This window comes from Bufo gargarizans, chromosome 1 (genome assembly GCF_014858855.1).
Source record: "Bufo gargarizans isolate SCDJY-AF-19 chromosome 1, ASM1485885v1, whole genome shotgun sequence".
NCBI classification, from domain to species: Eukaryota; Metazoa; Chordata; class Amphibia; order Anura; family Bufonidae; genus Bufo; species Bufo gargarizans.
The window spans coordinates 62,458,489-62,483,737 of NC_058080.1; the positions used below are offsets into that span (position 1 = coordinate 62,458,489).

A 25,249-nucleotide genomic window follows, 5' to 3' on the forward strand; every position below is an offset into this window, starting at 1 on the left:
ATTTAGTTTGAAGTGGTGGCTAACTCTAGGTAGAGTGCTGCCTATTCCTAGCTTCTTTCATTTAACAATTATGGAGGCCACTGTGCTCTTGGGAATTTTCTGTGCAGCAGGAAATTTATTGTCCCCATCTCCAGATCTGTGCCTCCACGCAATCCTATCTCTGAGCTCTACAGGCAGTTTGTTTCTCCTCATGGCTTGGTTTTTGCTCTGATATTCATTGTCAGCTGTGAGACCTTATATAGACAGTGGTATATCTTTCCAAATCATGTCCAATCAACTGAATTTATCACAGATGGACTCCAATCATCTCAAAGATGATCAAGAGAAATGAGAGGCCACTAGAGCTGCATTTCAAGTGTATTAGCAAAGGCTGTGGTTATTTATGTCCATGTGAAATTTTAGTTTCTCCGTTTTAATAAATTTGCAAACATTTCTAAAATTCTCTTTTCACTTTCTCATTATAGGGTATTGAGTGTAGAATGATGTGGAAAACTAGATTTTTATTTTATTTTAGCACACTGCCACAACATAATAAAATTTGAAAATAGTAAAAGGGTCTGTTTATGAATGCACTGCATATATAATAATTGGCTTGAGTGTTCGGATTCCATCTAAAATTCTTCAAAAGCATTTGCTCACATTTTAACATCTATGTCAGGTATAGAATGTAAAAATACTGCTTTTATTTTATTATTTTCTTCTGTGTATATGCTTAATGTACATGTTGTAGTGTGAGATATCTGTGGACCATACACTATGCCATAAAAAACATTTTTTGTTTCTTTGTATACAGTTGTGTTCAAAATAATAGCAGTGTTTTTCAAAAAGTGAATAAAGCTCAAAATCCTTCTAATAGCTTTTATTTCCATACACACAAATGCATTGGGAACACTACACATTCTATACCAAATCAAAACATGAAGAAAAATATATAAAATTTGTGTTGTTCCACTAAAAAAATTAAGTGAATATTAGACTATTAAAAAAAATAGCAGTGTTTGTATTCTTCTTTACAAACTCAAACATTCACTATATAAACTGAAAAATGTTTGAAGATTTTGCTTTCCTTTGAATCACTTAACTAATATTTACCGTATTTTTTTCCCTATAAGACTCACTCCCCCCCCCCCCCCCCAGATGTGGGGGAAAAATAGCAATGCGTCTTATGGGGCGAATGCTGCAATTTCACATTGATATTTTGCTGCCGCCGGTGTGTGTATCAGCGGAAGGGAGGAGCGACTGGGGGCCGGCATCTTGTTTTGTATTTGCAGCGGGGCCTGTTGCAGTAACTGTATTCTACTACACCGGGTCCCGCTCACTGTAGTAATCATATAGGCAATGGTAAACTATTAATTCATTCATCCAGGCTGTAGTAGGGTACTTACTACTAACTTCCATAGCAGGCAGGAGGCCAGGCGAGCGGACGGGAGCCGGCAGCGTAACTCACTACTCACTACGTAACGGCATTACACTGCCGACTCCCGCCCGCTCGCCTGGCCTCCTGCCTGCTATGGAAGTTAGTAGTAAGTACCCTACTACAGCCTGGCTAAATGAATTTACAGTTTACCATTGCCTATATGATTACTACGGTGAGCGGGACCCGGTGTAGTAGAATACAGTGACTGCACCGGGCCCCGCAGCCATTACAAAACAAGATGCTGACCCCCCACCCCCTGTATTGGGGGTCATTCACTACACAGGGACACTGTTATGGGGGGGTTTCTGTGGATCACACATAGCATAAGATGCTATGTGTCATCCACAGATCCCCCCGATAGCAGTGTCATGCCATCCCCAGATGCCCCCCTAATAGTGCCATCCCCAGATGCCACATAATATTGCCATCCCCAGATGCCACCATAACAGTGCCATCCCCAGATGCCCCATAACAGTGCAATCCCCAGATGCCCCCATAACAGTGCCATCCCCAAACGCCCCCATAACAGTGTGTCTTCCACAGACCCCATAATAGTGTCACCCACAGACCACCATTAGTTCAAAACCCACCAAAAGCACACCTTTTGGTTAAAAAAAAATTTCTCTTATTTTCCTCCTCAAAAACCTACGTGCGTCTTATGGGCTGGAGCATTTTATAGAGCAAAAAATACGGTAGTTGTATAACCATTGTTTCTGAGAACTGCTGTACATCTGTGTTGCATGTAGTCAACCAACTTCTGGCAGATGTGAACGGGTATTCCAGCCCAGGATGATTGGACTACATTCCACAGTTCTTCTCTTTTTCTTGGTTTTGCCTCAGAAACTGCATTTTTTATGTCACCCTACAAGTTTTCTATTGGATGATTCTATTCGGGGATTAGGCTGACCACTCCATACCATCAATCTTGTTGGTCTGGAACCAAGATGTTGCACGTTTACTGGTGTGTTTGGGGTCGTTGTCTTGTTGGAACACCCATTTCAAGGGCATTTCCTCTTCAGCATAAGGCAGCATGACCTCTTCAAGTATTCTGATGTATTTAAACTGATCCATGAACCCTGGTATGCGATAAATAGGCCCAACACCGTATTATGAGAAACATCCCCATATCATGATGCTTGCGCCACCATCCTTCACTGTCTTCACAGTGTACTGTGGGTCTTTAGGCCAGTCTCTTTAGGCCAGTCAATGTGCTCTTTGGCAAATTGTAACCTCTTCAGCACATGCCTTTTTTTCAACAGTGGGACTTTGCAGGGGCTTCTTGCAGATAGTTTGGCTTCACATAGGTGTCTTCTAATTGTAACAGTACTCACAGATAACTTTAGATCTTCTTTGATCTTCCTGGAGCTGATTGTTGGCTGAGTCCTTGCCATTTTGGCTATTCTTCTATTCATTCGAATTGTAGTTTTTCACTTTCTTCCACGTTTCAGGTTTTGGTTGCCATTTTAAAGCATTTGCAATCAGTTTAGCTGAGCAGCCTATTCTTTTCTGCACTTCATTATATGTTTTCCCCTCTCCAAACAACTTTTTAATCAAGGTACACTGTTCTTCTGAAAAATGTCTGGAACGACCTATTTTCCTCAGAATTTCTGAGAGAAATACACTGTAACCAGCATGTACAACATTTGCTGCCTTCCTTTCTTAAATAAGGGCAATAATTGCCACCTGTTTTTCAAAGAATGAATCACCTCACTCATTGAACACACTGCTATTATTTTGAACATGCCCCTTTCAATTAGTGATTCAATTACACAGAATAAGCAACATGCATGGCGTTACTGTTGGGTCTGTTGGATTTCTATTACTCTACTACACCTGCTAGTGAATTATTTGCCATGTAAAAATATAATTTCTACCAAAAACTGTCATTATTGAGGTTAGTGATGTCTGACTGCTATTATTTTGAACACAACTGTATAAGTTGAGCCTGTATAAGGCTGTGTTACACCAGAGTATCAGGACAAGGCAAATCTGGACAGATGTCATTGCTTACAGGTTTTTTGTGATCTCTAGATTTGTGGGTAGAGTAGAGAGGAGGCCCACTGTAACTTTGTTACTTACAGGCCCACATACACCTGGTTAACCTAGTGTAGCTTTTTTTTATTTAAGCAATAGTAAGGACTACATTCTAAAAAGTGGGAAAGTTTAAAGGACCAAATTTTTTAGATGGACTCCTGTTTTTGGCTAAAAAATGGCACCAAAAACAGCTAAATCTGCACACGAGACTTGGGTATATTCCACCCAAAAGCATTTATCACCTAGGTGATAAATACTGGAAAACAATCTCCGATCACTGCGTCCCTCATCAGTCTCCAGAACAGAGAGTTTAATTGAAGAAAAAGCTCCCCGGAATATAAAAAGTTGATCCAAGATGATTTTTGCAACCCACTTTGTGGTCAATGCATGTTCAAATGATCTACAGCTAGCGTATGTCCTTTTTTCATTTGTTTCCATTCTTTATGTTTTTCTACACTTCTTCTTGCTGTCAAAAAATGGAAACCTACGTATTGTAGCGCATGAGTATTTGTCTCAATCATGAGATGATGATGGACTGGGGTAAGAGGGGTGTACTAGGAACTTAAAGTGATCCTGGAAAAAAGCTAAAAGTGGCCCCACATTGTAGCCAATAATGATGAGCGGGAGGTGCCGTATTTGATTAAGCAATATTTTGTGAATATTCGATTTAATATTCCACTTATATTCGTCGAAATCGAATATTCGTCATTATTCTATTTATCGCGAATAATATGCAATTTAATTATTCGCCTATTGCAATTTTTTTAAAAATATTTTTTTAACTGTAAAAGGCAACTTTCCTATTGGTTGGCTATGGTTATTGGCTAATATGTGTATTTTACGAATATTCGCTATATTGCTATAACGTAAAAACAAAGTTAGGCTACTTTCACACTAGCGTTCATAGGTCCGTTCGTGAGCTCCGTTTGAAGGAGCTCACGAGCGGACCCGAACGCCTCCGTCCAGCCCTGATGCAGTCTGAATGGAGCGGATCCGCTCAGACTGCATCAGTCTGGCGGCGTTCAGCCTCCGCTCCGCTCGCCTCCGCACGGACAGGCGGACAGCTAAACGCTGCTTGCAGCGTTCGGGTGTCCGCCTGGCCGTGCGGAGGCGTGCGGATCCGTCCAGACTTACAATGTAAGTCAATGGGAACGGATCCGCTTGAAGATGTCACCATATGGCTCAATCTTCAAGCGGATCCGTCCCCCATTGACTTTACATTGAAAGTCTGAACGGATCCGCTCAGGCTACTTGCGCACTTGCAAAATTTTTCTAAGTTATTAATGCAGACGGATCCGTACTGAACGGAGCCTCCGTCTGCATTAATATGATCGGATCCGTTCAGAACGGATCCGATCAAGCGCAAGTGTGAAAGTAGCCTAATAGTAATATAGCGAATATTCGTAAAATACACATATAGACTGTAATTTAGCTAATATAGTGCTATAATCTATTTTTTTATAGTCTAATTTTTTTATAGTCTCTTCTGAACTTCAGATTTGGAAAAAATTTACACTATAAAAAAAAATACTATAGCACTATATTACCTAAATTGCAGTCTATATATGTATTTTACAAATGGTCGCTATATTGCTATAACTTCGATTTTTAGAATATTACGAATATTCTAAAAAACAAAGTTATAGCAATATAGCGAATATATTCGTTATTTAGAATATTTGTCTTTTTTTTTCAATCTGTACTGTTATTCTACTTTGGCATACTCTTCCCCGACAAGTGTCCCCGTCACCATGGGAACGCCTGTGGGTTAGAATATACCATCGAATCTGAGTTTTAATGATCTCAGGGAAAACTCAGATCCAATGGTATTTTCTAACCCACAGGCGTTCCCATAGTGATGGGGACGCTTGTTGGGGAGGAGTATGCGAACAACTGTACAGAATAGAAAAAAAATGTGAATATTCAAAATAACGAATATATTCACTATATTGCTATATATTTGTTTTTTTAGAATATTCGGCATTTTTTTTCCATATGAAAACATGATTCCTTCTAACTTAAGTTGCTTGTGGGCCAATGACTCATTGACCCACAAGAAAGAAGCAGCGAGGAATCATGTTTTCAGATGTTAAAAAATGACAAATATTCGATATAGCGAATATATAAGCACTATATTAGAAATATTGGCAAATTAGCAAAGTTGTGATATTCGCGATTAATATTCGCTATTCGAATATTCGCACTTAACACTAGTAGCCAAGTCCAAACTTACAAAAGGCAGGACCAACACAAGTAGGTAGAGTCAGAAATACCATATTACATAGTAACATAGTTTGTAGAGATAATTTTTCGAACGAATTTGGTTCGATCCGAATTTATTCGCGGCAAATCGCATTAAAAAACGTCTGTTTCCTGGCTGCAGAGAGCCTTTATAGTGGTGCAGAACACTGTGCCTTGCAGTAACAGGCATGGGGAATAGAGCCCCCCAACAGAGTGGAGAGGGTGTCAGCAGTAAGTTTGTGTTGATGTTACAGATTATTTTGCCCTTCTTCTGATCCATCAGAACAATAACCCACAAAAAACAGATCCTGTCTGTTGAGGATCCGCCTTCACTTGGTCAGCATTTGGTCAGTGATCCATCTGTATTGCTAATGCCCAAAAAAACAGGAGTGGATTCAAAACAGAGATGACACGCAAATGGAATTTTGCATGTCTTCTGTGTTTTGTACCCACTGCTGCTTTTGGCTACCAAATCGTAAGCCAATTCTGATGGGACTATTAGCTGAGGCAGGTAGCCAGAGGAAACTCGTCTCTTTTGTCAAAGTGTTGGTGTGTCACCATGGATGATCTAGTCTGATGCATCAGGCATTGGTGGGTGAAAATCCTGGCTGATCCACACCTGATTCATGTTGTCAAAGGTCAGTCTCTGCACATTTTGGGTGGACAGGCGAGTTCTTCTTGGGGAAACTATGGCCCCTGCACAGGCTCGGACTGGCCCACAGGGGTACAGGGGAATCCCCCGGTGGGCCCTTGAGCAAGGTGGGTCCCTAGTCTCCCACCCCCTTACACAAGTGGCACATAGCACTGTAGACTTACTGCACTACATACATATATTCAATGTACAGCACCTCAACCAGCCTATGTTCATATAAAAAAACTTGTTAAATTATTTATTATATTTGAATGTATCTGTATGGTGGGCCCCCAAAATAAATTTTACTGGTGGGCCCTAGGTCCGACACAGCCCCTACAGCACTAAACACCTGCTTTGATGCCACACTACTGGCCGGGCAGGACAGCTTTTCCAGGGCAAACTCTGCTAGTTGCGGCCCCAAATACAGTTTGACTGCCCAGTAGTCCAGCGGATCTTCAATGTGGGGTGGCAGGGTATTGTCAAAGTATGCCACCACCTGCTGGTTCAGGTCCTGCTCCAGGTCTAGCTGCTGCTGCTGGTGAGTAGTTTCTTCACTAGGCGGGTAAAGAAAGCTGCTCATCAGCGACTCTAAACTCAAATTGCTGCTGATGGAGCTAGAACTGCTCCTACCCCCCCACCCTGCCACAGCAGCCATTGCAGAGAAACGGGAGCGCAGAGGGCCCCCCCCCCCCCCCCGGTCAGACTTGCAAGAGGATGGACGATGGTGCAGATAGGCAGCGGCCAACTCACTACATAGGATGTCTCTATAGTAGTTCAGTTTATCCTCCCTCTCAGCGGGTATAAAAAAGGCCCCCATTTTGGACCAGTAGAGAGGGTCCAACAAGGTGGAGAGGCAGAAGTCATCCCTCTGCTGAATGGTGACAATTCGGCTTTCACTATGCAAGCAAGTGAGCATGCATCGGGCCATTTGTGCAAGTGACACGGAGGGACTCCCTGCCTTCATCTCCACTGCATACTGCATCTTCCTTATCGCCCTGTAGCTCTTCTGGCTGATCCTGCTCCTCCTCTCCTGTCACCAGGATCTGTTCCAGGACATGAAGCTGTGGAATGACGTTGTTAATCCCTTAGTCCTTGTGACTGACAAATAACTTGGCCTCCTCAAAAGGCCTGAGCAAACAGCAGGTGTCACGCATGAGCTGCCACTGGCTGACATCGAAGTTACACAGAAAAGTACTCCTGTCCGCTTGGATCATCAAGAAATCGTATATGGCCTTTCTCTGTTCGTATAGTCAGCCTATGTTGGGGGATGCTGTTCTGCCGCTGCAGCTCAAGGAGGGTGTGCTTTGCGGTATACGAGTGGCTGAAGTTCATGCAAAGTTTCCTGCCCATTTTTAGGATGTCTTGCAAATGGGTGGAAGACTTCAGGAACCACTTGACAACCAGATTGAACACGTGTGCCATGTGCATGGCTCAGCCCTCCTTGACGCAGCGCCGACACCATGTTCTTCCCGTTGTCGGTCACCATGGTTTTGATTTTAAATTGTCGCAAAGAAAGCCAGGATTCGATTTCTTGATAAAGGACATGAAGCAGTTCCATCCCTATGTGACTCAGTTCGCCCAGGAAAACGAGGTGTAGAACAGCGTGACACGGCTATGCCCTGCACATGTGGTATGCTGGAGGGGCACTGTGAATTGTCCCTGCAGTGAAGGCTGAAGACACAGTGGAGGATGAGGAGGCAGAGACGGACATTTCGCTGGACCAATGGCGTGACAACGTGGAGGCAGAAGAGGCGTCACCTCGCCAAGTTGCTGGTGTGGCTGTGCAGGAACCACATTCACCCACATAGGATTTTGCATTTAGGTCAAAAAGTTCAACTTTAGTCTCATTTGACCAGAGCACCTTCATCCACATGCTGTGTCCTTTACCCTACATGGCTTTTTATGGATTGCATTATAAACTGGCTTTGTTCTTGCCACAATCCCATAAAGGCCAGATTTGTAGAGCACACAACTAATAGTTGTGCTCGGATCGGCTCATGCTGAGAGGATACCCTACCTAAGCCTACCCTCCCCTGCCTACTAGAAGCAGCAGAGTTGTGCCGGAACTGCTTATAGACAGGTAGCCTAAAGGGGGCTACCCCAATGATGAGCCCTGAAAGAAGGGAGGGCTCCTTGGTGGGTTGAAAGTGTTCAAACCGACAAGTGGGGGCAGGAGGGCCAGGTTTAAATAGTGAACGCCCCGCCTCCCCCTCACACAAATCCGGCACTCTCAATTGCCTACCACTTGTGCTTGGATCGGCTCATGCTGAGAGGATACCCTACCTAAGCCTACCCTCCCCTGCCTACTAGAAGCAGCAGAGTTGTGCCGGAACTGCTTATAGATGGGTAGCCTAAAGGGGCCAAAAAGAACCATGCGTAGGAGTGTTGAAAAGCTTTAATAACCGAAATTACAACACCAACACTTGAAAAGCCAGTGATATTTCGTTATGCGGATCCGGGATATACCGCATGTAACATGCGGAACTCCAGCGACCCAACTGTTTAATAATATGTGCCGGCACCTTATGCAGGGACGCCGCGGCTGCCGCGCCAATGCGTAAGGAATGTCCTGTGATTGAGAGGGGATCGACCCCTGACCCTGCCAGCAGCACCCGCACGTATTTAAGAAAGACCGCGATGGTTAGCCGGGTATTGCCTTGTGCGAGTAGGGGAGAAGATGTCGGCTCGGATTCAATGCTGAGGAGCCAAGCATCAAAGGCACGTACCGGACACCACCTATTGGCCGTGGGGAAGTATCTGACCTCCACCGACTCCCCGGGCCGTGCCGTTTTGGTTGAGGCCAAGGTGAGCACATAGATGGACCCGCGCCGGACGAGCTGACCTTTCTGCAAGCACCCGGCCAGCGTGTTGGCGCCCATTAGCTCACCTGGCCTGAGGAACCCATAGAAGGCCAGATACAATGCTGTTACTACCAGCGCGCTAACCTGTGGGCCGAATGGTTCGTCCTGTAGTTTGTCTGTCACCAACCTGAACAAGCGGCCGGTAAAGGGCTGACGCACCTGTCGTTTTGCGACAGACGTCTTGCGCAAACCCTTCAACGCCGCTTTGATAGGGTGGGCAGAGAAAAGTGACGGTAGTTCCGGATATAGGCTGTACCGGTGGTGCTGAATACCTGCCAGGTATAATTTAACCGTACTATAGGATAAGTGTAATTGAGAGTGGCAAAACCCAACAAAACCCAGTAGGTGAGTGATAGGTCCCAGGCCTGCGGCCGGGTAGGTATTTTCATATTTCTGGAACAGGCGCCACGCTGTCTTATATGCCCGCAGGGTATTGTGGGACAAGGATTTAGCCATCAGTGTCTTAGCTACGGTGAGATGCGAGACTAATCCAAGCGCAGCTGGGCCTGGTGCGGAATTGGTGTCGGCGAGAGATCTGCCCCTGGACAAACCTGAAAGAAAAGTGGAAAATTAAGGCGGGATAAGGCGTCTGCAGCGACATTGCGTTCTCCACTGATGTGCCTGCATACGAAACGAAAATTGTGCGTCAGAGACAACCAGACGAACCTCCTCACGAATGACATGACCAGTTTGGAACTAGACCTGCCCTTCATGACGATGTCCACAACTGCCGTATTGTCCGTGAGAAATAGTACCGTGCAGTTCCTCCACTGCTCGCCCCACACCACTGCTGCCCCCACTAAGGGATATACCTCAAACAAGGCGGAACACGAAGAGAAACCTGGAATGGATGCGACCTCCGGTGGCCAAGGACCAGCGAACCAGTGGTAGCCGTACAGCGCGGCAAAACCGACTGACGATGAGGCATCAGTGTGGACCACTGGAGACTGGTTCGAGACCACCGGAATGAAGAGCGACACGCCATTCCAGTGTGTCAAAAACCTGTCCCACATCATCAGGTCGGCCATGGCCTCTGGACCTAACCGTACCATCTCGTTCTGTGCGCGGGCCTGTGGGAGCAGCGCCAAAAGCCTAGAGATGAAGGACCTGCCTTGGGGAATGATGCGCATGGCAAAATTGAGCATGCCTAACAGGGATTGCAGGTCCGCTCTGGAAACTACTCTCACTTGAGCCCACCTATGCACGGCCTGCCTGATTCTATCTAATTTATCAGGTGGGAGACTCGCCTGCATGCGCACCGAGTCTAAACGTATCCCTAAAAACGTGATGGTGGTGTCGGGGCCTTCTACTTTGTGAGAAGCTATTGGCACATTGAGGTCAGAAAATACTGTCTGCAAGCGCTGTAGGTCCTGAGGCTGCCGTGTCGGGGGCTCGACCAGAAGGAAGTCGTCCAGGTAATGCGTGACATGGCTGACCCTGAAGACGTCTGATAAGACCCAATGCAACGCGCTAGCCAACTGATCAAAGAGCCATGGACTTGACTTGGACCCGAAGGTCAGTTTGCTGGCAAAGTAGTACAGCCCTTGCCACTTTATCCCATGCCACTGCCAGAGTTCCGGATGGATGGGGAGCAGTTTAAAGGCGTCTGTGATATCCGCCTTGGATAACCAGGCCCCTCTCCCGAACTTGAGTATGACCTCAATCGCCTCATCAATAGAGGCGTACCTCATGGAGAATTCTTCCGAGGGGATCAAAGAATTCAGACTGGGGACTGCTAAGGAATGTGGGGCTGACAAATCGTACACCAATCTTTTTTTATTTGAAAATTTTGCTGTCACCACCCCGACCGGGTTGACCCTCCAGCACTCAAACGGAGGCTGCCGCACTGGGCCGATCACATAAGCCTTATCCAGCTCGATTTGGATTAATTGGGTGACCGTCTCGGGATCTCTGATAGCCGACGCCAAGTTCCCGCACTCATGCGGGGCTTGCGGAAGAGCCAGCAAGCCTGTGTGGAAGCCGTACCGCAGACCGTTGAGCACGTATAGTACCCAATCTGAATCTGGATGACCGGCTAAGAAACAGGCGAGGAGATCCACGTTAACCACGCTTAGTCATGCGTGATTCCCCCCTTTTTGCGTGCAAGCGACGCGGGGGTGAGCCCTGAAACACTGGGTACATAAGTGCAACAACCTGCATTGATTATAGTGGCATATGGCATAATTAAAATTATTGCATAAAGGTGACTTACCGAGGTATTTCACCGGGCGCCCCAACTTGTCATTGGACGCGGAAGCCCTGCCCGCCGGCTGGATGGGGAGAACGCCGGACACGGAAGGCGCAGCTGTGCTACCGCTCTCTGAGCACCATCCGGCCGTGTGGGCGTAGGAACCGCAACCAGCGCAAGCCGGGGCCTTGAGGCCCGCAAAGTGGCGGCAAAATAACTCGGTATCCATCCGAGACCAGTCTACGACATGTTTGCACTGAGCGAGTGTGGCCGCCGCCTTTGCCGAGAAGGAGCGGTGGTACTCATAGAAGGCGGTACCTCCATACTTGTACCCTAGGTCGACGACCTTGAATAAATACAGGTCCAGCTCCTCCCTCCTAAGGGGGCTAGCAGAGCACACCACGTCTCGGTAAAGGCTGAATGCCAGCACAAACTCGGGAACATTGAGTTTCCTGTTGAGCCGTGCGTCCCTAGACTTGAGCACAACAGAGACCTTTCCGCAGGATATGGTCTTGTTGTCCGGGGCTTCGTGTGCTGGCACGAGCAGGGACGCCAAATTAATGTCTTTCCCTTCCAGAATATCCTGCCGGATATTGGGAGGAACAAAATGGGAAGGAGCTATGGTTGTGGAAAAGCTGGACCCACCCGGCGCTGCGGATGCTGATGAGCTGGCGACAGACCCTGTCTGCAACACTGTGTTGAACGCTGCCGGCTGGCCCTCGACAGTCTCCAGCCTAGCCTGCATGTCTGACACCGCTGTACCCATGGTGTTGACCGCAGCATGCAGCTCCATTAGGGAAGTCAGAATGGCACTGAGGGACCCCTCATCGCGGCTAGGAGCCGCTGGATGTGAAGTCAGAAGGTGGTGAAGTTCCGCCTTCCTCGCGGCGGCCGAGAACGGTATCCCCCTTCTTGATAATTCTGCCGTCAGCCTAGGGACGATCCACAACCTTATCGGCAACTCCGCTGATCTCACGGACTGCTGCTCCCCGCTGTCCCGAGACGATAAGGACCCCTCCGGAAGTAACTCCTGCGACATCTCCCTACTAAAAGAAATTCAAACTCAAGTAACCACATCAATGCTAATCGTTATCTACTGGCCGGACCAGACCGTCTCTGCCCTGGGGGGGGGGGGGGACCTAGTGTCTGTGGCCAAGGGCCGACGGCGCCCACGGTCGTGACCAGAAGCGCTGCCAGGTCTGCTGCCTGGTCGGGCAGGGATTCTGAAGTCCGTAGTCAAATGAGCAGGTCCGAGTATCGTAGTCTTTGTGACCGTAGCCGGGATGCGCGACTCCGCTGTTAACTGCCCGGCTGTATATATATATATATATATATATATATTTTTGAATTTTAATTTTTTCTGGCGTGACTGGGGCCTGACCTGTGACCGTGAAGTTGCATTCCCCGGCTGTGTCTGGGCTGCATGTGTGGCCGTACCGCCACCTCCCGCAGCTATCCCCACCCCGTGCCTGTGGTCAACGGGAGTGCGGCCGAGTCCGTGGATGTGACCGCCTCGCACCTGCAGCCCCGAGGGGACCCTGCATGGTAAGTAGCGGTACCGGAATCCCTCCTACCGCCGTGGTAGTATGGCTCACGAGTATGTCATCGTGAGGTTACTGCGTGCCGTAGTGGCCGGCCTAAATAATGAGTCTGTAGTCGCAGCGGATTTGTGCCTGCAGTCGTGGCAGGGCTTTAGAGCGGGTCTGTAGTCGTGACAGACTGATGCCTGCAGTCGTGGCAGGGCTTTATAACGGGTCTGTAGTCGTGACAGACTGATGCCTGCAGTCGTGGCAGGGCTTTATAACGGGTCTGTAGTCGTGACAGACTGATGCCTGCAGTCGTGGCAGGACTTTATAACGTGTCTGTAGTCGTGACAGACTGATGCCTGCAGTCGTGGCAGGGCTTTATAACTGGTCTGTAGTCGTGACAGACTGTTGCCTGCAGTCGTGGCAGGGCTTTAGAGTGGGTCTGTAGACGTGACGTGACAGACTGTTGCCTGCAGTCGTGGCAGGGCTTTATAAGGAGTCTGTAGTCGTGACAGACCTGGCAAAGCAACATTCCTCTCTGTACAAATTTTTATTTTATTTTTTCCTCCCCCCCCACCAAAGGCCACGACTGTAGGCGCCACCCTGTAATAGATGCGCCAGCGGCCTGGACCTAGTAGTCCACCATCCCCCGACCCCCAAGCCTAAGCAGGAGAAAAGAGGGGTTCAGCCCGTGCATGCACCACCCCTAACTCACCTGGCGGCCATGACAGCCACAAACCCCCACAGTGTCGTAAGTTTAGCCAACCACCTGTGGACCTGGGTAAACAAGGACAGACATATGAGTGAGCGCATGCCGGCTGGGTGACCCTTCACTCATGCCGCCGCTCCCTAGCTAACCACCGGACTATGGCGACTGCGCTTTAACCAACCCCCTGCCGCACCGTACGGCCTTACGGGCGGCCCGGCTGCGTGTGCAAGTGCAGTGGCCAGCCCCCCCTCCTTGAAACCCTCTATGTCTTTGCTCTTCAATACATATTCCAAATATATTAAACACACACTTTCCCCCCCCCCCTTTCCCCTGCCTTGTACCTAGCCACTGCCTTGTACCTAGCCACTGCCTGAGCAAGGGATGCCTGTACCTGGACTGCAGTACCAGTATGGGCCTGTAGGTGTCGCCCACTAACAAGCCAGGAGCTGCTGGAGTGCAGCAAGACAGTGAGCTGCGCTGTGGAGCCGACGGCCGGCGTGATCCGACGCTGCTGCGCCACAGGTGAGGGGTGCCCGCCTGGGGGACACTGTATGTGGGAGCGGGGGTGCTTGGCGCCGGGCCTGGCGCGGATCAGGGTGCCTGTATGGGGGTGCCTAGAGCGGGAGCGCGGGTAGTCGCCAGCGCAGCTGGGGACCGGCGGCACGCTCGGCAGCCCCACATGTTAATACATCGCAAAATGGGTGTGCGGCCACCCTGCCTACCTAATCACCGTAGCGACGAGCCCGACGCAACCGATCACCTGATCCTCCAGTGACGCACACACTTCTCTGGCACCAACCCACAAGCCGATTTGAAAGTGTTCAAACCGACAAGTGGGAGCAGGAGGGCCAGGTTTAAATAGTGAACGCCCCGCCTCCCCCTCACACAAATCCGGCACTCTCAATTGCCTACCACTTGTCCTGCAGACAGAATCTCCCACCTGAGCTGTAGATCTCTGTGACTCCTCCAGAGTGACCATGGGCCTCTTAGCTGCTTCTATAATTAGTGCTTGTTGTCTGGGCTGTCAGTGTAGGTGGAAAGCCACATCTTGGTAGGTTTGCAGTTGGGCCATACTCCTTCCATATTTGAATTATGGATTAAACAATTCTCTGTGAGATGTTCAGAGCTTGGGATATATTTTTTTTTTATAACCTAACCCTGCTTTACACTTCCCCCCAACTTTAACCCTGCCCTGTCTGGGGTGTTCCTTGGTTTTCATGATGCTGTTTGATCACTAATGTTCTCTAACAAACCTGTGAGTCCTTCACAGAACAGCTGTAGTTATTCTGAGAATACATTACACACAAGTGGACTCTATTTACCAATTTGGTGACTTCTGAAGGCAATTGGTTATACAGGATTTCATGGGCATCAGTGTACGGGGAGCCCAATACAAATGCACACAACACTTTTCATATTTTTATTTATTAAAAATTTTGAAAATCATGTATCATTTTGTTTTCACTTCACGCTTACTTGATACTTGTTGGTCTATCACATAAAATCCCCAAAATTATATTCAAGTTTGTGGGTGTAACTTGAAAAAATTTGGAAAAGTTTAAGAAGTATGAATACTTTTTGAAGGCACTGTAAATACTTGACGTTCCAGACGTTAATTAACATTGGGTGCAACAGACCATTAGTTACCTGGCTGGTGACCATGAGGAGTCCCCTGTGCATCGGCCCACTGGAAAATTTCCCTGTAGGGTTTATGGCCAGTCTGGCTTTGAAATGATCGCACTTATACATAGCTTTTAGAAGAGAAAACCCATTTTCACATCTTACTAGAGCATTCTGGGTTAATAGAGTTAGTTCTTTTGTAAGGATGCTCTTCTCTGAGTCACAGTGGAAAGTGGTTACCAAAAGCTCTAGTTCTGAAGGACCTGTCCTGTTCTGCATTACACAGACACCCCATTGATGTGAATGTGTAATGCTTAATTTTTCTCTCTAGAGGCACTGCAGGAAAACTGAACACTCTACATTTTACAAATAATTGATGGACGTCCGAGCAGCAGGCAGCTTATTTTCTACCTGTTAGATCCTCCTAACAAGTAGGGATTGTCAACAGCAGAGCACCCCTTATCATGCACCAGTGTGATCATACCATGACCAGGACAGAGTTCAACCCTCTGGATTTTAACCACCAGATGTTCCATTCAGTCTTTACAACATAGATCTTGAAAAGACCTCACGAGGCTGTTTCCGTATGTTTGTCCACAAACCATGGATCCACAAAATTCGGACACTTTCTGTGTGCACTCCGCATTTTTTTCACTCCGATCAATAGAAAGAGCTATTCTGGTCAACAATACGGACTTGCTCTATAATTTGTAAATGCACACATGGATCCCCAAAAAATATGCATGTGTGCATGGCCCCATATAAATGAATGGCCCAGTGTGCTAAAAGCAAAAAATGTGGATAGCGTGTGGATGAATAATATGGTTGTGTGCACGAGGCCTAACTGTGAGGAACTGAAGGTACTAAGATATATTCTCATGTAACATATGTGTTGCGGATTTAAATGCGACAAATTTATAGTGAAAACTGTAACAAGTCCACAGTGGAATTTCCACCCATGTGGCCATACCCTTAGTAAGTGGCAGACCTTGACTGAGCAGCTTCTTTAAAAGGGATTGTCTCATGATAAACATTAGTGAAATGTTACTAGGATGTTACTATGGTCAATGGTATCCATCTAGACATTTAAAAAAGGAGCCTTCCAAAGAAATGTACCATAGTGCTTTTCTATCACACTTCAACTTTGTCCTAGCAATGAGCAGAGGTGACATTGATGATACCCCCATCAATCAGACATTGGTGGCATATGGATATTGGTCAGACTCATATGCACTAATGTCAATGATGAGACTCTACGCCAGTCTCTTCCCGTATCTGCCTCACTGCATGGAGACATTTTACACATCCCATGTCTTTCTTTCTCTCCTTTAGGTAGCTCCAGAAACAAAAGCAATCATGAAATGGATGAGGAATGTCCCATTTGTTTTATCCAGTAGTCTTCATGGAGGCGATTTAGTTGTCACTTATCCTTATGACTTCTCAAAGCACCCCTTAGAAGAAAAACTGTTTTCACCCACTCCAGATGACAAGGTAAGAAGGAGACACGGAGGGGGTGATATGAATATATCATGGGGGCAATTATATATAGACATATTATCAAACATTGCACATTGCTAAAATTGCCACATCTTTATGAAAGACACCCTTGTCTACATACAGTACAGACCAAAAGTTTGGACACACCTTCTCATTCAAAGAGTTTTCTTTATTTTCATGACTATGAAAATTGTAGATTCACACTGAAGGCATCAAAACTATGAATTAACACATGTGGAATTATATATATAACAAAAAAGTGTGAAACAACTGAAAATATGTCATATTCTAGGTTCTTCAAAGTAGCCACCTTTTGCTTTGGTTACTGCTTTGCACACTCTTGGCATTCTCTTGATGGGCTTCAAGAGGTAGTCACCTGAAATGGTTTTCACTTCACAGGTGTACCCTGTCAGGTTTAATAAGTGGGATTTCTTGCCTTATAAATGGGGTTGGGACCATCAGTTGCATTGTAGAGAAGTCAGGTGGATACACAGCTGATAGTCCTACAGAATAGACTGTTAGATAGAGTTGAGCGGACACCTGGATTTTCGGGTTCGAGAAGTTCGGCCGAACTTCCCGAAAATGTTCGGGTTCGGGATCCGAACCCGATCCGAACTTCGTCCCGAACCCCATTGAAGTCAATGGGGACCCAAACTTTTCGGCACTAAAAAGGCTGTAAAACAGCCCAGGAAAGGGCTAGAGGGCTGCAAAAGGCAGCAACATGTAGGTAAATCCCCTGCAAACAAATGTGGATAGGGAAATGAATTAAAATAAAAATTAAATAAATAAAAATTAACTAAAATCAATTGGAGAGAGGTCCCATAGCAGAGAATCTGGCTTCACGTCACCCACCACTGGAACAGTCCATTCTCAGATATTTAGGCCCCGACACCCAGGCAGAGGAGAGAGGTCCCGTAACAGAGAATCTGGCTTCATGTCAGCAGAGAATCAGTCTTCATGTCATAGCAGAGAATCAGGCTTCACGTCACCCACCACTGCAACAGTCCATTTTCATAAATTTAGGCCCAGCACCCAGGCAGAGGAGAGAGGTCCCGTAACAGACAATCTGGCTTTATGTCAGCAGAGAATCAGTCTTCATATCATAGCAGAGAATCAGGCTTCACGTCAGCCACCAATGCAACAATCCATTATCAGATATTTAGGCCCAGCACCCAGGCAGAGGAGAGAGGTCCCGTAACAGACAATCTGGCTTCATGTCAGCAGAGAATCAGTCTTCATATCATAGCAGAGAATCAGGCTTCACGTCAGCCACCAATGCAACAGTCCATTGTCAGATATTTAGGCCCAGCACCCAGGCAGAGGAGAGAGGTCCCGTAACAGACAATCTGGCTTCATGTCAGCAGAGAATCAGTCTTCATGTCATAGCAGAGAATCAGGCTTCACATCACCCACCACTGCAACAGTCCATTTTCATAAATTTAGGCCCAGCACCCAGGCAGAGGAGAGAGGTCCCGTAACAGACAATCTGGCTTCATGTCAGCAGAGAATCAGTCTTCATATCATAGCAGAGAATCAGGCTTCACGTCAGCCACAAATGCAACAGTCCATTGTCAGATATTTAGGCCCAGCACCCAGGCAGAGGAGAGAGGTCCAGTAACAGACAATCTGGCTTCATGTCAGCAGAGAATCAGTCTTCATATCATAGCAGAGAATCAGGCTTCACGTCAGCCACCAATGCAACAGTCCATTGTCAGATATTTAGGCCCAGTACCCAGGCAGAGGAGAGAGGTCCCGTAACAGACAATCTGGCTTCATGTCAGCAGAGAATCAGTCTTCATGTCATAGCAGAGAATCAGGCTTCACGTCACCCACCACTGCAACAGTCCATTTTCATAAATTTAGGCCCAGCACCCAGGCAGAGGAGAGAGGTCCCGTAACAGACAATCTGGCTTCATGTCAGCAGAGAATCAGTCTTCATATCATAGCAGAGAATCAGGCTTCACGTCAGCCACCAATGCAACAGTCCATTGTCAGATATTTAGGCCCAGCACCCAGGCAGAGGAGAGAGGTCCCGTAACAGACAATCTGGCTTCATGTCAGCAGAGAATCAGTCTTCATATCATAGCAGAGAATCAGGCTTCACGTCAGCCACCAATGCAACAGTCCATTGTCAGATATTTAGGCCCAGCACCCAGGCAGAGGAGAGAGGTCCAGTAACAGACAATCTGGCTTCATGTCAGCAGAGAATCAGTCTTCATGTCATAGCAGAGAATCAGGCTTCACGTCACCCACCACTGCAACAGTCCATTTTCATAAATTTAGGCCCAGCACCCAGGCAGAGGAGAGAGGTCCCGTAACAGACAATCTGGCTTCATGTCAGCAGAGAATCAGTCTTCATATCATAGCAGAGAATCAGGCTTCACGTCAGCCACCAATGCAACAGTCCATTGTCAGATATTTAGGCCCAGCACCCAGGCAGAGGAGAGAGGTCCCGTAACAGACAATCTGGCTTCATGTCAGCAGAGAATCAGTCTGCATGTCATAGCAGAGAATCAGGCTTCACGTCAGCCACCAGTGCAACAGTCCATTGGCATATATTTAGGCCCAGCACCCAGGCAGAGGAGAGAGGTCCCGTAACAGACAATCTGGCTTCATGTCAGCCACCAGTGCAACAGTCCATTGGCATATATTTAGGCCCAGCACACAGGCAGAGGAGAGAGGTCCCGTAACAGAGGATCTGGCTTCATGTCAGCAGAGAATCAGTCTGCATGTAATAGCAGAAAATTAGGCTTCACGTCAGCCACCAGTGCAACAGTCCATTGGCATATATTTAGGCCCAGCACACAGGCAGAGGAGAGAGGTCCCGTAACAGAGGATCTGGCTTCATGTCAGCAGAGAATCAGTCTGCATATAATAGCAGAAAATCAGGCTTCACGTAAGCCACGACTGCAACAGTCCATTGTCAGATATTTAGGCCCAGCACACAGGCAGAGGAGAGAGGTCCCGTAACAGAGGATCTGGCTTCATGTCAGCAGAGAATCAGTCTGCATATAATAGCAGAAAATCAGGCTTCACGTAAGCCACGACTGCAACAGTCCATTGTCAGATATTTAGGCCCAGCACACAGGCAGAGGAGAGAGGTCCCATAACAGAGGATCTGGCTTCATGTCAGCAGAGAATCAGTCTGCATGTAATAGCAGAAAATCAGGCTTCACGTCAGCCACCAGTGCAACAGTCCATTGGCATACATTTAGGCCCAGCACACAGGCAGAGGAGAGAGGTCCCGTAACAGAGGATCTGGCTTCATGTCAGCAGAGAATCAGTCTGCATATAATAGCAGAAAATCAAGCTTCACGTCAGCCACCACTGCAACAGTCCATTGTCAGATATTTAGGCCCAGCACCCAGGCAGAGGAGAGAGGTCCCGTGACAGAGGATCTGGCTTCATGTCAGCAGAGAATCATTCTGCATGTCATAGCAGAAAATCAGGCATCACGTCAGCCACCACTGCAACAGTCCATTGTCAGATATTTAGGCCCAGCACCCAGGCAGAGGAGAGAGGTCCCGTAACAGAGAATCTGGCTTCATGTCAGCAGAGAATTAGTCTGCATGTCATAGCAGAGAATCAGGCTTCACGTCAGCCACCAGTGCAACAGTCCATTGGCATATATTTAGGCCCCGGCACCCAGACAGAGGAGAGGTTCATTCAACTTTGGGTAGCCTCGCAATATAATGGTAAAATGAAAATAAAAATAGGATTGAATGAGGAAGTGCCCTGGAGTACAATAATATATGGTTAAAGGGAGGTAGGTAATGTCTAATCTGGACAAGGGACGGACAGGTCCTGTGGGATCCATGCCTGGTTCATTTTTATGAACGTCAGCTTGTCCACATTGGCTGTAGACAGGCGGCTGCGTTTGTCTGTAATGACGCCCCCTGCCGTGCTGAATACACGTTCAGACAAAACGCTGGCCGCCGGGCAGGCCAGCACCTCCAAGGCATAAAAGGCTAGCTCTGGCCACGTGGACAATTTAGAGACCCAGAAGTTGAATGGGGCCGAACCAGCAGTCAGTACGTGGAGGGGTGTGCACAAGTACTGTTCCACCATGTTAGTGAAATGTTGCCTCCTGCTAACACGTTGCGTATCAGGTGGTGGTGCAGTTAGCTGTGGTGTGTTGACAAAACTTTTCCACATCTCTGCCATGCTAACCCTGCCCTCAGAGGAGCTGGCCGTGACACAGCTGCCTTGGCGACCTCTTGCTCCTCCTCTGCCTTGGCCTTGGGCTTCCACTTGTTCCCCTGTGACATATGGGAATGCTCTCAGTAGCGCGTCTACCAACGTGCGCTTGTACTCGCGCATCTTCCTATCACGCTCCAGTGCAGGAAGTAAGGTGGGCACATTGTCTTTGTAGCGTGGATCCAGCAGGGTGGCAACCCAGTAGTCCGCACAGGTTAAAATGTGGGCAACTCTGCTGTCGTTGCGCAGGCACTGCAGCATGTAGTCGCTCATGTGTGCCAGGCTGCCCAGGGGTAAGGACAAGCTGTCCTCTGTGGGAGGCGTATCGTCATCGTCCTGCCTTTCCCCCCAGCCACGTACCAGTGATGGGCCCGAGCTGCGTTGGGTGCCACCCCGCTGTGACCATGCTTCATCCTCATCCTCCTCCACCTCCTCCTCATCCTCGTCCTCCTCGTCCTCCAGTAGTGGGCCCTGGCTGGCCACATTTGTACCTGGCCTCTGCTGTTGCAAAAAACCTCCCTCTGAGTCACTTCGAAGAGACTGGCCTGAAAGTGCTAAAAATGACCCCTCTTCCTCCTCCTCCTCCTCCTCCTCCTCCTGGGCCACATCCTCTTCCATCATCGCCCTAAGTGTTTTCTCAAGGAGACATAGAAGTGGTATTGTAACGCTGATAACAGCGTCATCGCCACTGGCCATGTTGGTGGAGTACTCGAAACAGCGCAACAGGGCACACAGGTCTCGCATGGAGGCCCAGTCATTGGTGGTGAAGTGGTGCTGTTCTGTAGTGCGACTGACCCGTGCGTGCTGCAGCTGAAACTCCACTATGGCCTGCTGCTGCTCGCACAGTCTGTCCAGCATGTGCAAGGTGGAGTTCCACCTGGTGGGCACGTCGCATATGAGGCGGTGAGCGGGAAGGCCGAAGTTACGCTGTAGCGCAGACAGGCGAGCAGCGGCAAGATGTGAACGCCGGAAGCGCGAACAGACGGCCCGCACTTTATGCAGCAGCTCTGACATGTCGGGGTAGTTGTGAATGAACTTCTGCACCACCAAATTAAGCACATGCGCCAGGCAAGGGATGTGCGTCAAACCGGCTAGTCCCAGAGCTGCAACGAGATTTCGTCCATTATCGCACACCACCAGGCCAGGCTTGAGGCTCACCGGCAGCAACCACTCGTCGGTCTGTTGTTCTATACCCCGCCACAACTCCTGTGCGGTGTGGGGCCTGTCCCCCAAACATATGAGTTTCAGAATGACCTGCTGACGTTTACCCCGGGCTGTGCTGAAGTTGGTGGTGAAGGTGTGTGGCTGACTGGATGAGCAGGTGGAAGAAGAGGAGGAGGAAGCCGAGAAGGAGGAGGTGGCAACAGGAGGCAAAGAATGTTGCCCTGCGATCCTTGGCGGCGGAAGGACGTGCGCCAAACAGCTCTCCGCCTGGGGCCCAGCTGCCACTACATTTACCCAGTGTGCAGTTAGGGAGATATAGCGTCCCTGGCCATGCTTACTGGTCCACGTATCTGTGGTTAGGTGGACCTTGCTACAGATGGCGTTGCGCAGTGCACACTTGATTTTATCGGATACTTGGTTGTGCAGGGAAGGCACGGCTCTCTTGGAGAAGTAGTGGCGGCTGGGAACAACATACTGTGGGACAGCAAGCGACATGAGCTGTTTGAAGCTGTCTGTGTCCACCAGCCTAAATGACAGCATTTCATAGGCCAGTAGTTTAGAAATGCTGGCATTCAGGGCCAGGGATCGAGGGTGGCTAGGTGGGAATTTACGCTTTCTCTCAAATGTTTGTGAGATGGAGAGCTGAACGCTGCCGTGTGACATGGTTGAGACGCTTGGTGACGGAGGTGGTGGTAGTGTTGGTGGTACATCCCCTGTTTGCTGGGCGGCAGGTGCCAACGTTCCTCCAGAGGCGGAGGAAGAGGCCAAGGCGGCAGCAGCAGAAGAGGCCGAGGCGGCAGCAGCAGAAGAGGCCGAGGCGGCAGCAGCAGAAGAGGTAGCAGGGGGAGCCTGAGTGACTTCCTTGGTTTTAAGGTGTTTACTCCACTGCAGTTCATGCTTTGCATGCAGGTGCCTGGTCATGCAGGTTGTGCTCAGGTTCAGAACGTTAATGCCTCGCTTCAGGCTCTGGTGGCACAGCGTGCAAACCACTCGGGTCTTGTCGTCAGCACATTGTTTGAAGAAGTGCCATGCCAGGGAACTCCTTGAAGCTGCCTTTGGGGTGCTCGGTCCCAGATGGCGGCGGTCAGTAGCAGGCGGAGTCTCTTGGCGGCGGGTGTTCTGCTTTTGCCCACTGCTCCCTCTTTTGCTACGCTGTTGGCTCGGTCTCACCACTGCCTCTTCCTCCGAACTGTGAAAGTCAGTGGCACGACCTTCATTCCATGTGGGGTCTAGGACCTCATCGTCCCCTGCATCGTCTTCCACCCAGTCTTGATCCCTGACCTCCTGTTCAGTCTGCACACTGCAGAAAGACGCAGCAGTTGGCACCTGTGTTTAGTCATCATCAGAGACATGCTGAGGTGGTATTCCCATGTCCTCATCATCAGGAAACATAAGTGGTTGTGCGTCAGTGCAGTCTATGTCTTCCACCGCTGGGGAAGGGCTAGGTGGATGCCCTTGGGAAACCCTGCCAGCAGAGTCTTCAAACAGCATAAGAGACTGCTGCATAACTTGAGGCTCAGACAGTTTCTCTGATATGCATGGGGGTGATGTGACAGACTGATGGGGTTGGTTTTCAGGCGCCATCTGTGCGCTTTCTGCAGAAGACTGGGTGGGAGATAATGTGAACGTGCTGGATCCACTGTCGGCCACCCAATTGACTAATGCCTGTACCTGCTCAGGCCTTACCATCCTTAGAACGGCATTGGGCCCCACCATATATCGCTGTAAATTCTGGCGGCTACTGGGACCTGAGGTAGTTGGTACACTAGGACGTGTGGATGTGGCAGAAAGGCCACGTCCTCTCCCAGCACCAGAGGGTCCACTAACACCACCACGACCATGTCCACGTCCGCGTCCCTTACTAGATGTTTTCCTCATTGTTATCGTTCACCACAACAACAAAAATATTATTTGGCCCAATGTATTGTATTCAAATTCAGCTGAATATAAATTTGAGGCCTAGTATTTAGGCGCTGTGTGACCGGTATAGATTTACTGACAGAATTAGACTTGGAAATGCACAGTAGCGTGTGTGTGAAGTTATTCTGAATGACCCTATGTGCACCTTGAATATTATATACCCTTTTAGGGATAGATTTCAAATAGCTCTGATATAGCAGAAACCACTAAATTATGAAATTGCTAAATTAGGAATTGTATTTCAACCCAGAAAAAAAAGATGTGCTTTGACGGACACTAAATAACTTGCCCAGCCAGAACAGTACAGCGGTAACGACAGATTTAGCGGGATATAAATTTGAGGCCTAGTATTTAGGCGCTGGGTGACCGGTATGGATTTACTGACAGAATTAGACTTGGAAATGCACAGTAGCGTGTGTGTGAAGTTATTCTGAATGACCCTATGTGCACCTTGAATATTATATACCCTTTTAGGGATAGATTTCAAATAGCTCTGATATAGCAGAAACCACTAAATTATGAAATTGCTAAATTGGGAATTGTATTTCAACCTAGAACAAAAAATGTGCTTTGACGGACACTAAATAACTTGCCCAGCCAGAACAGTACAGCGGTAACGACAGATTTAGCGGGATATAAATTTGAGGCCTAGTATTTAGGCGCTGGGTGACCAGTATGGATTTACTGACAGAATTAGACTTGGAAATGCACAGTAGCGTGTGTGTGAAGTTATTCTGAATGACCCTATGTGCACCTTGAATATTATATACCCTTTTAGGGATAGATTTCAAATAGCTCTGCTACAGCAGAAACCACTAAATTAGGAAATTGCTAAATTGGGAATTGTATTTCAACCCAGAACAAAAAATGTGCTTTGACGGACACTAAATAACTTGCCCAGCCAGAATAGTACAGCGGTAACGACAGATTTAGCGGGATATAAATTTGAGGCCTAGTATTTAGGCGCTGGGTGACCGGTATGGATTTACTGACAGAATTAGACTTGGAAATGCACAGTAGCGTGTGTGTGAAGTTATTCTGAATGACCCTATGTGCACCTTGAATATGATATACCCTTTTAGGGATAGATTTCAAATAGCTCTGATACAGCAGAAACCACTAAATTATGAAATTGCTAAATTGGGAGTTGTATTTCAACCCAGAACAAAAAATGTGCTTTGACGGACACTAAATAACTTGCCCAGCCCGAACAGTACAGCGGTAACGACAGATTTAGCGGG

The 25,249-nt window shown here is 47.9% G+C and overlaps 1 protein-coding gene across 1 annotated transcript in view; it reads left to right on the forward strand.

Annotated features, from left to right (window-relative positions):
* Positions 1–25,249, forward strand: part of CPZ (carboxypeptidase Z) — a 155,539-nt gene that overhangs the window by 94,010 nt on the left and 36,280 nt on the right. The window contains exon 7 of the mRNA XM_044295799.1: positions 16,563–16,721. Coding sequence (XP_044151734.1) covers positions 16,563–16,721 — 159 coding nt within the window. The remainder of the gene's footprint in view (positions 1–16,562; positions 16,722–25,249) is intronic.